Genomic DNA, 11867 nt, shown 5'->3' with positions numbered 1-11867 from the left:
TATTCAATAACTTTTACAACATTATACGGCCCTCGCAAAACTTCAAAATTTTATCCAAGTGGAAAATAAAACAAATGACTCTTTTAGTCGTACTCTCACATTTACAAAACTTAGTGGGGGTGACCACTGCGTCGTATATCCCCATTCAAATACAAGAAATCACGAGACAAGATATAAGAGGTAGTAAGATGGAAAGTCACCTACCTCATGTCACGCCAGTATTCGTCATAGGGCTCACCTGTGACCCTGGCATTTTATTTAGCCATTTTTACATTCATGGCTTCACAGTTCATTATTAATTTTCTTCAGGTTTCCTGGAATAAAGCATAAAGAAAAGAAAATACCCTTCACTTGTTTGTTGAGTGCACACGATGGACTACAGTTATTTACGCACACGAATTACTTAATCACATTAGAATTTATTCAGTATTTTGACCGTCCTATCTGGTACAATTATTTCACTCAAGAAAACTATCTCCTCATGGAGTCAAGACTTAGCCGCAATGGCTAAAATCTGCAGTTGAACTCAGTCTACTTTCGTTGGTTTGATTTCGCAGAGCAGCTCAACAATTTTTCGTCCGCTTTTTATCACAAATGCCGGAGAAGGAGGCTTCGTCATGGCGTCCCTTCATATTTATAGCAGTTACCCCCCTCTCTTCGGATCTCTCCCTTTGCCGCCAAGAAAATTTCTATAAATTTTCTGACTTACCTAAACTGCGATTTCAAGAGTTTTGAAAGTGACTACATGCTTGCTACATTTCTGGCGGTAGTGTTCACGGACATTTAAAATTTTTACGGGTTCGATTTGTGAGATGATTGACCCCCTTTGATAGGCACTATATTTTTTTGACTTGGCGTGGTCACGCCATGTACACGCGCTTTGAAATAGTTCATAAAAATGACTTGAGATTCTTCCGCCGTCGACACGTGTGGTTGACGTCACGTACCCCAGAGCGTGGGACCGAAGGTAATCACCCCCTCGTCACGTGTCAAATCCTTGCTATCAAGAATCCAACTTTTAATTTAATTGTTACATTATGCATAATGTTCTTAGGGCACAAAGGTCATGGGTTCAATATATATATATATATATATATATATATTTCTTTTTTTACATGTTGCTTTACGTCGTACGAACACAGATATCTCTTATGGCGACGACCGAGCTCGATAGCTGCAGTCGCTTAAGTGCGGCCAGTATCCGGTACTCGGGAGATTATGTGTTCGAACCCTACTGTCGGCAACCCTGAAAATGGTTTTCCGTGGTTTCCCATTTTCACACCAGGCAAATGTTGGGGCTGTACCTTAATTAAGGCCACGGCCGCTTCCTTCCCATTCCTAGGCCTTTCCTATCCCATCGTCGCCATAAGACATATCTGTGTCGGTGCGACGTAAAGCAAATAGCAAAAAAAAAAAGGTTAATCTATATCTAGTATGGTCACCTTTTTGTGTGGTGCAGAGGCGCGATCATTCTACAATGCGATAGTGCACGAATAGAACGCCTTGAAATGTGGTACTGGGGTAAAAATGTTGGGAATTCCTTGTACAGATCATCGCACGACATGTCAGATCTAAACCAACTTCAGGTAAATGTTCGGCTGCCGTACAATTGCGGTCACGGACATTTGCGGTCGCCGGACATTTGCGATCACTGAGATAAACTTGTGCCCACTCACAGAAATTCCCTATATGTCACAGGACATTTGCGGTCACTGCAGCAGGGGGTGGGCCTCATTAGCTTAATCTCGGGGTATCCCCGCTAACCTGCCTGAGTACCTGCTCGCTCCTTGCAGATCAACATTTTTCTCTCGCTGGCATTATTTAGAGATTGATACCTTCAGCCACAAACACCAGTCTATACCGAAACTTCCTGGTGTGAATTCTGTATTTACTATTGTGTGCTGTAATGGAGTTCACAGTTACTAATCAGGGAAATCGTTGTGCACTTTACAAAGGTTATATGTACAGAAAGTATAGGGAGAGTCAACCTGGTATCGTCACCTGGGTGTGTCTGAAGGAGAAGAACAAGTGTAAAGGACGGCTGAGTACAAGAGGCGAAGAAATACTTCATACCGTCCTTCATCAGTGTGGACCACCTGAAGAAGCGGCCTTCACAGCGATAAAGCAGGTTCACGAAGCAAAGAAGAGAGCAAGAGAAGAAGCGACTCCACTATCACAGATTTACGTGCGAAAGTTGGGTGATCTTCATAACAGGGGCTACGACTTTATCACTGAAAAGTTGAGGAACTTGGCCTGACGGGCGACTACAAGGAGAACGATGATATACGTCTCCACATCCGACTGTGCGCTGCTCTGGCATTTTTTTAGGCCAGATGACGTCAGTGAGGGATGGGTGGTGATACATTCTCAGGCTCCTTCGACAGAAAAACTTAGGTACTGACTTCTTCGACTATTTTGTAGACGTATGGCTTGAAAACACTATGTGGAGCTGTTACAAAAAGTGACATCGAACAACAAATGCTGCAGAGGTATGGCATCACAAGATCAACTCTTTAGTTGGAAATCCACATTCTCGATTCGACGATTTGGTGGTTTGTTTAAAGAAGGAAGCAGAAGCGACGAACTGCATGTACCTGTAAGTGGAGCTCAGTCTTTAAGGTAAGAGGAGGAAGACGAAATATATGAACAAAGATGACAGGATTAAAAGAACCCTTAAGAAATATGAAGAAACCAGCGACATCAGGTCCTGCTTAAGGGCAATTTCTTACATAGAAAAACTAGCATAATCGTCTTGCTGCTTCAGGTATTCCTAATGTAAAGAGGTATGTACAAGGGAACAAAATTATAAGGACGCTTACATAAGGCCGACAAAAATAAGTGACGAAGCTTAGTTGCAGCTGATTTTAAACACGCCAAAATGATTTTAATACAAGCATTATGCCAGCCCAAAGCCTGGATAACGTGTGATGGGAATCAGCATTTTAAGACATATAATTTACTGTCCACCAAATTATTGTATGTGCTCGAATTTGGAGGCTGTGACCCCAGTGGGTGGGAGATGCAGACGAAGAATACATCCACGGTATCCTCTGCCTGTCATACGATGCGAGTAAATGGGGCCCCGGGGGCTCACAACTTGGGAGTGTGGGTTAGCAGGATCGAACCTGCCAAGTTGGGGCCAGAAGGCCAGCGCCACAACCGAGTGAGCCACTGAGTCCGGCATTTCTAATTCTTTCCCTCCCATTTTCTCCGAAAAATATGTTAGCGAGACGTTAGACTACCATAAATAAAATAAATAAATAAATAAATAAATAAATAAATACATTAATTAATTAACGATGGATTAACTTTAGCTTTTCTAGAAATGAAGGACTGGTGCGGAATAAAACAGTGCCTTTTACCCTGGCCTACCTTCCACGATAAATAAATAGGAAACTTATTTTTTGAATTTTTTTGCTAGTAGCTTTACGTCGCACCGATACAGAGAGGTCTTATGGCGACGATGGGATAGGAAAGGCCTAGGAGTTGGAAGGAAGCGGCCGTGGCCTTAATTAAGGTGTGCCTGGTGTGAAAATGGGAAACCACGGAAAACCATCTTCAGGGCTGCCGACAGTGGGATTCGAACCCACTATCTCCCGGATGCAAGCTCACAGCCTCGCGCCTCTAACCGCACAGCCAACTCACCTGGTACTTTTTTTTAATTAACCTCTGATGTCTGTATATAAAAATTCACTTTGTGGTGTATTAGAGTTAAAATATCAAATATACGAGCTTGTGTATCTGTGTCACCGTTTATATCTTGGTAGCCACGGGATCTTTTCGTGGTGGTGGTGGTGATTACTGTTCTTGTGAGAATGTAGAACTGTGCCACCATCCTCCCTTAAAACTAACCAGAAGAAAAGTCGAATAGGTCCGACTCTCTTTCAGGGAAAAATAAGGGAAAGGCCACGAAGGACGTGAAAATGTAAGACTGCCTGGGGTTTGGAAGAGAACAAGATTTGACCAAGACAGGTTGGATAGGAAATATAATATATTTATTTATCATTTACAGAATTGTATGTTACAAAAAAAAATGACATGACTTGTTTTACTCCTTCAGACTTCAGATACACCCAGGTGACGATTTCATGTTGACTTTCCCTATACTTTCTGTACATATAACAATTTGCCTTGTTAGTAACTGTCAAATCCATTACAGCACACAACAGCAAATACTTACACCAGGAAGTTTCGATACAGAATTGTGTTTGTGTCTGAAGGTATCAGTCTCTAAATAATGTCCGCGATAGAAAAATGTTGATCCGCAAGGAGCGAGAAGGAGCTCAGGCAGGTTAGCGGGGATACCCCGACATTAAGCTAATAAGACCCACCCCCTGCTGCAGTGACCGCAAATGTCCTATAACAACTGGGGAATTTCTGTAAGTGGGCACAAGTTTATCTCAATGGCCGAAAATGTCCGTGATTTTGTGATGACCGCAAATGTCCGTGACCGCAAATGTCCAGACACCAAATGTTCGTCTGTCGTCCAAAGTTCTTCAGTGGATAGTACGCTGGTTTGGACTTACAATGCGCTGAAAAGGTAACCTTTAAAATGTGATTGTACAGGACAAGGTCCAAAGAACCAAACCACGGTGACGAGTCTCCGAGTAATCATGCTAAAAGCATGACGAATATAAGAACTGAAAGCTTTGAACGGAGAAAAATGGTGGAGGAAAAACAAATAAGGAGTTTTGTTTTTTACGTCGCACCGACACAGACAGGTACTACGGCCAGGATAGAATAGGACAGCGGCTAGGACTGGAAAAGAAGCGACCGTGGCCTTAAGTGAGATAGAGCTCAAATATTTGCGTGGTGTGAAAAACGTCAAACCATGGAAAAACATCATCAGGGCTGCAACGGACGCTATCTCCCCAGTCCTAGCCCTTTCCTATCCTTGCGTCACCGAAAACGTTCGATGTGTTTGTGCGACGTTAAACTACTAACAAAAAAGAGGTATAACCTCAGTTACCGTGCGCGGGCATTTTAATTTCACGCTTCTTAGGCTCCCCGCGCGTAAATTTTGATGCTCCGTCTTACTGTACAATATGGCAGAGTAAACCAGATCTCTCTTTGGAGATCTATGACTGAGGTTTGACTCATTTTGTCAGGTAAACATCAAATTTTCACCAGAGATCTTTTACATGCCGACATCATACGACAATCAGTGCCGAACGGACTTCTTTCCCCTTGAAAAATCTGATTTCCCCTCGTGGGTTTGAACCCGAAATGTTGTAGGCCGACATTCTACCACAGATCCACAGAGTCTTCTTCTTGGCCTTTTCCCAACTTTTTGCCAACAGCAGTTCGTGTTGATTCAGCCCAGTTTTATATCCGATTGCCTTTCCTAACGCCAACCCTATGACAGACTATTTCATATTTTTGAAGTGGTATCTCCTGTGTAAATTAAGAGATGTGTGTTAAGACGACCATGGACATTCTGTCTCCAAAGCAGAGGAATTAACCATTCGCAGTTAAAATCCCTCATCCGTCCAAGAATTGAATCCCAGGGCCCTTTGAAGCCAAGGTCTCGACGCTGACAATTCAGCCAAGCAGCCGGAGATATCGAGGAGTAAAGGTGGTGACACTCTTTGTGTGTAAGTGACCATTACTGTACTACTACTAAAATGTTTTCATTCCTCCCCTGAAGGGGGAGGCGGGCCTCTTAGACGGTGACGCCGTCTCTCAGACCGGGAGATTTGTTACGGTGAAGGAGATGCTCGGAGAAGGTGATGGGGCTGGCGGCCGTGGCCTATACTAGGAACTGTCCCGGCATTCGCCTTAGTGGAGGAGAATGGAAAACCACGGAAAACCATTCTCGGGACAGCCGACGGCTGGAGCCAGCCGTCTCCTGAATGCAGAGGCTTAGAGCCACGGTAGAGCCGTGGCCACCCCTCCCCTGCTCGGTTGGCCGGTCAGAGTGCAGAGCTGTTGGACCACGGACCAGCCGTGGCCACTTATGGGCCGAGACCCACTCTGCATCTACCGACCCCATTACTGTAGAGCTCCGCATGAATTAGATTCAGAGTGATTGGATAATGTGAAGGGGCATCTATTATAAATGAACTTCACAGCAGAGGCTAGGATTCCGATAGAGAAATGACGGCTCAGGTGACAACAAAGAGGATTTTATATCATCAAAAAAGAGTAAATCTCAAGGAAACAAACAAAAATACCGAGAAGTTGTAAGTTATTCTTGAAGATGTTGCAAAGTGAAAGACGGTATTAATTTTATTTTTGATGGACGATAATTCGAAAGAAAGAATTATCATTTTAAGGGCAGAGAAAGGTAGAGAGTGTATAAAGTGTCATAAAGATTTATCAAACCAGCCTTCAGTAGCTATTCGTTTCAATGGGTTCATTTTCGGCACACCGGAAGTTGCCCTTACATGTTGAGCAATAGCTTATGATGTTTCAAGATTTTCTCCAGTGACTTTGTAAGACCTGCACTTTCTGCACCCTTCTCCTTCCTTGCCAGTGAGGGAAGATTAAAAAAGGAAGTGAACTGTAAAATACATGTATCAGGAAATAAATGGACCATATAAAACTTCTTGCCAAGAATGAAGTGGAACTCGTTTTGAATTTCTCGGGAAACTCTCTCCATGTGGATTAAAAGTAATTTCGAAGACTTTTAAAGTGCAATATCCCGGTAGAGTATATTGAACCACTTCCAGCTAATATCGCTACCAAGAAGCGACTTACTCACGCAATGTAATCTGCACTTTCTAACCGGCACCACGTACATTCTCATTCGTAGTTAAAAGACGTCAAATGCTTCAGGGGTAGCCACAAGCTGGTGAGCTCACAGTGAGTAAAGTCAGGTTCAAGTTGATTGGATGATATGAAGGTGAGTCAATTATGAATTAGATTTTTAAACTGGTGCGGTACACTTTAACACATTTTAATGGGGCAATAGATGGTAGGAATGCTTAGGCATGCTCTACACTACACGATTGCTTCTATCACAGATCCAGAGGGAGGTGTCGGGGAGTCTTTTTCTTGGTCTTTTTCCAATTTTTTTGATCGGTAGTTTGTGTTAATTCGTCCCAACGTCTGATAACACAATGAGTCAAAACGAAGTGCATGTGTGTTGCACAAAGCACGATTATACATTTGTTAACACATGCAGCTGTTATATCTTCAGATATCTTGCGTAGATTGTATATAGTCCACCTCTGTGGAGTAGTAGTTAGTGTGATTAGCTGGCACCCACAGAGGCCCGAGTTCGATTCCCGGCTCTGCTACGAAATTTGAAAAGTGGTAAGAAGGCTGGAACGGGGTCCACTCAACCTCGTGAGCTCAACTGAGTAGAGGGGGTTTCGATTCCCTCCTCAGTCATCCTCGAAGTGGTTTTCCGTGGTTTCCCACTTCTCCTCCAGGCAAATGCCGGGATGTTACCTAACTTAAGGCCACGGCCGCTTCCTTCCCTCTTCCTTGTCTATCCCTTCCAATCTTCCCATCCCCCACAAGGCCCCTGTACGTCGCACCGACGCAGACAGGTCTTATGGCGACGATGGGGCAGGAAGGGGCTACGAATGGGAAGAAAGCGGCCGTGGCCTTAATTAAGATACAGCCCCAGTCTGGTGTGAAAATGGGAACCCACGGAAAACCATTTTCAGGGCTGCCGACAGTAGGGTTCGAACACATAATCTCCCGAGTACTGGATACTGGCCGCACTTAAGCGACTGCAGCTATCGAGCTTGGTAAAAGGGAAAGCAACCTGTATTAAGAAAAGAAATCATTGATCAGCTAGGTTCAGTATAGATCCAACTATTTCATTCTCCTTTGTTACACCTAAGCCTTGGCATCCCTTGCTACAGTTAGGTCGTTCTTATGTTCCAGCAACGACTTATGAAACCGATCCCGTTGACGAACAGGTTAAATTACCGCCATTAGCAGCCGATGACAGTACGTTAATGACCAGTGCTCCCGTGTTCTCAAGTTCACCAATACCTGTTTCTCCCACCGACACGCATCGAGAACAATATGTTGATAAACTCTGCATTCTTCAACACATGACTATCATTAGGCCCTACTCAGTGTAGATGAGAGAAAATTAAAAACGTATCTGTAAATTTCTTCGCTACACATAAAAGTATAGAATCATCGGTATGTTTTTGGGTTTGGAAGACGAGAGAGCGACTACAGATTTTTTGTTTGTTCCCCTCTTAGTAACCTCTTGCGACATGCAGGGGGGATAACCCCCATGGCACTGCAGCCCCTGAAGGGCCTTGGCCTACCAAGTGACCGCTGCTCAGCCCGAAGGGCTGCAGATTACGAGGTGTTGTGTGATCAGCACGACGAATCCTCTCGGCCGTTATTCTTGGCTTTCTAGACCGGGGCCGCCATCTCACCGTCAGATAGCTCCTCAATTCTAATCACGTAGGCCGAGTGGACCTCGAACCAGCCCTCACATCCGGGTAAATATCCCTGGCCTGGCCGGGAATCGAACTCGGGGCCTACGGGTAAGAGGCAGGCACGCTACCCCTACACCACGGAGCCGGTTACAGGAGAGATAAAGAGTTCTGACAAATTGAGAGAAATATGCAGCATCGTGATCTACGTTCAACAATATAGCAGCTGATCCAGCACACAACCTTCCCATGCCACGGCACAAGATACTGTAGTCTCACCTATCAAGATCTGTTTGTCCAACCCTTGTCCCGTTTTCCTACGGGGTCGGATATGAGGTGAGATGAATCTGTCGTGGCGGGTTTTATGACCGGATGCCCTTCCTGACGTCAACCTCATCAGAGGAGTTAATGAGATGAAATGAATGACGTGATATATGATAGTAGGGAGAGGGTAAAACCCGGTGCCGACTCATATCCTACTCCTGTCGATAGCACCAAGGGATCTGCTCAAGGCTTAATGTCCCCATCCGACGGACGAATCACCATCAACAGCGTCATATGCCCTCACTCCATATGAGCACTGCGGAGAGGTTTGGAATTTAATCGAGGCTTTTGGAACGCAATCTTCAACTATCAAGATCTACCTCCAACAAATTGCTTTTGATAAACTAAACGAAACAAGAGGCTTATTATCAACAGTTTCTGAATCTATGTGTGGCCATTGATTTAATACGAGGCCTGTAAGGAAAGCAATGGCAGTATTAATAAAACGCAGTATTTAATTAACTGAGTACAAGTGCATTACATTCCTGCAATGTAGTCACCCGCAAAGCCTATTTCATTTTACCAAATGTCGGGAAGCCGTTGGGGACCGTTGGCAAGGCATTCTCTATTGATGACAGCGATGGAGCGCCCTGCTGCATGGAGTACAGATACCTCTACGGATAATTCCCGGAGAGTCCATCGATGATCTACGGAAACAAGACCATTCACAATGTCAATCTGATCTTGAGGAATGGACGGACGACGTGAGCGGTGCAAATCCGTAATCTCACTCCGATCCGCAAGAAACGCCTTGACCGATCATAGAACCGTCGTATACGGTTATGCATTCTCGCCACAGGCTTCACGTAATCCTCAATTCTGATGCATTTTTGTCTCGGGCAACCTCAATTTTAATCCACGAACGCTGATCACTTTTAGAAAACATGCTTGAAAGCGGTGAGCTTGACACTCTTCACTTCAACGCCACACAGCAACAACACTCCAAACTGGATACCCGTCAAATGCACACTACACGTCGACAACAGCGCCACCTGACCGCTCCCATATCCTATTTGCGCATGCCCAATCTCCTGAGAGTGCCTGGAGTACGTTGCCCCTACAGTAGAACCCCGTTTATCCGAAATAAATGGGGCGGAGCCACTTCGGTTGACGCGTTTTTTCGGATGACGCATGGTAAATATTTTCGAAAGTTAAATGTCGAAATAAAAATGCACAGACTCTGTTAAGCGAAGGTGCATACTGTACATTAACATTAAAATGTTTAATGTCACTCATTGTATAAAATCAGTGATTTTCTTCTGAATTTTCTTGGTGCAGCGCTGTCGTGCAGCTATGTCGCGCCCCCGCTTAATCAACAAAGCGCAAAGCGATCTGAAACAATTTCTTTTGTTACTACTGAACTGTATACAGTAATTTTATTACAGTACTACAATTAAAGCGTATGCTACTGTATTTTAATAAAAAATCGAAATCAATCAAGCTGCAGTATAGTCCGAGCAGTAAAGAAAATGAAACTCCTGCAACTGACGTAACGTTAACCACAGTCTACAACATTTTCATGACGAATAATACTGTAATAATAATAATAATAATAATAATAATAATAATAATAATAATAATAATAATAATAATAATTCCTGCTTGTTCAAGAAAAAAATGTATCATGAAACGAACTAGAGGGTAAGAAACTGTTTTGTTTTAAGCTACACGTCCATTCTGGCATAAGTCATAATATAAAAGTAGGGTTTGCCTAGTAGCTCTCAGCACATATAGTAAGAGAATTACAATATCGACGCCTAAGAACGAGAGGGTAAAAACAAAATATTAAAATACTATTTTGCCAGAGCATTTCGGTTAAGCCGGGTTTCGGTTAAGCGGGGCTCTACTGTACTTTATGTACAGCCCTCGTATATTGCGAATGATGGGAAGCATATCGAGCATGTACGGTAGAATGTGATTGTGAGAGATACATGTTTACTTAGTAAGTTTTCTCCTAAGGGAAACTGTCTTTAGGAAAACTCTGTATTTTAGATAAATAATTCTTCAGATTATTTACTCTACTTTCCACTCTTCCAAAGGCCTTCATTGCTTGTACGAAGATGACTGTGCATTTTTTATTTTAGTGTTAAGAGAGGATGGTTGACCACTTTACCTCAGTTTAAGTTAATCTCACCGCGACTATTTCCAGTTTTTTAAAAAATTGTTTTCCGATTATACTACTCTCTCAAACGGATATTAACGAATTTACTCTTTCTTTTGTTTCAGAGAATGTCACGAATCGTGGTACTTATTTTAGCTACAGTGGCTTATGGCCTGTTCTCCATGGCGGAGGGATCTCAGATCCTGATGATAACCATGGGAGGGACGAAAAGCCACAAGATCCCCTTCATCTCGCTAGGCCAAGGACTTGCCTCTAGAGGGCACCAAGTCACTTTCATCAGCGCCTTCCCTCCTGACAGTGAAGCTATAGGAGCTGCTGGTTCTGAGAGCGGGTGGCTAGAAGAAGTCGCTCCTGCAGGACTCGTCTTCTACGTCAGAAACTACACCAACTGGGATCTTCTGGGGGCCCGTCTCAGAGGGGAAGATCCAGTTACAGCAGCGTCCGTCCTCAGCTACGGAATATACGTAAGTATTGTTGGGAGATCAGAAGAATGCACGTGCCCGGTAAGGCACGGGGCGAAGGGGTTTTCACCAGCAGAGCCAGTAACGCAATGGTTACCATAGCAACTCCGCTACTATCCAGGCGACTTTATATTTTCTTCTACTGGCAGCTCTTCGCTCTTATTAGTTGTAATCCAGCAAATTGCGAAGTGTGAGTCAATGTTTTCGTGTAGGAGATAAGAGCCGATCTGTCTGGGCTGAACAGGAAGTTCGTGTTTGCAGGCCACATTCCTCATTCTTGCATTCTTCTCATCTCTACACAGTAGCAAGCACAGCCTCCAATTTGCAAATTTATTACGTTTCGAAATGGGTGCAAGTTTTCTGCGTGTAATATTCGCCATACACGTGTTCGTGGGACATTGACACGTGCAAAGTCACCATGTGCTGGTAGTAGGACTACACTGCACCATTTCATCAATGTAATTGCTGTTCCTACACAGGTTGTTGAACTACACGTAAAGGAGAAAAATAGGAACTTGGAGAAATTCCTGTTTCACACAATGTGCTGAAAACTCTGGTAAACACTCTACGATCAGGAATTCGACGTGCTGGAAAGCGCCGACAGTATTC

General features: G+C 43.8%; 1 protein-coding gene across 1 annotated transcript in view; it reads left to right on the top strand.

Annotated features, from left to right (window-relative positions):
- The first annotated feature begins 9559 nt into the window (after positions 1 to 9559).
- The window catches only part of Ugt50B3 (UDP-glycosyltransferase family 50 member B3), a 57069-nt gene continuing 54761 nt past the window's right edge, over positions 9560 to 11867 (top strand). The window contains exons 1-2 of the mRNA XM_067155673.2: positions 9560 to 9721; positions 10902 to 11261. Of these exons, the coding sequence (XP_067011774.2) occupies positions 9560 to 9721; positions 10902 to 11261 (522 nt within the window). The remainder of the gene's footprint in view (positions 9722 to 10901; positions 11262 to 11867) is intronic.

Source organism: Anabrus simplex, chromosome 11 (genome assembly GCF_040414725.1).
Source record: "Anabrus simplex isolate iqAnaSimp1 chromosome 11, ASM4041472v1, whole genome shotgun sequence".
NCBI classification, from domain to species: domain Eukaryota; kingdom Metazoa; phylum Arthropoda; class Insecta; order Orthoptera; family Tettigoniidae; genus Anabrus; species Anabrus simplex.
This window is presented reverse-complemented; position numbering and strand designations above follow the sequence as displayed.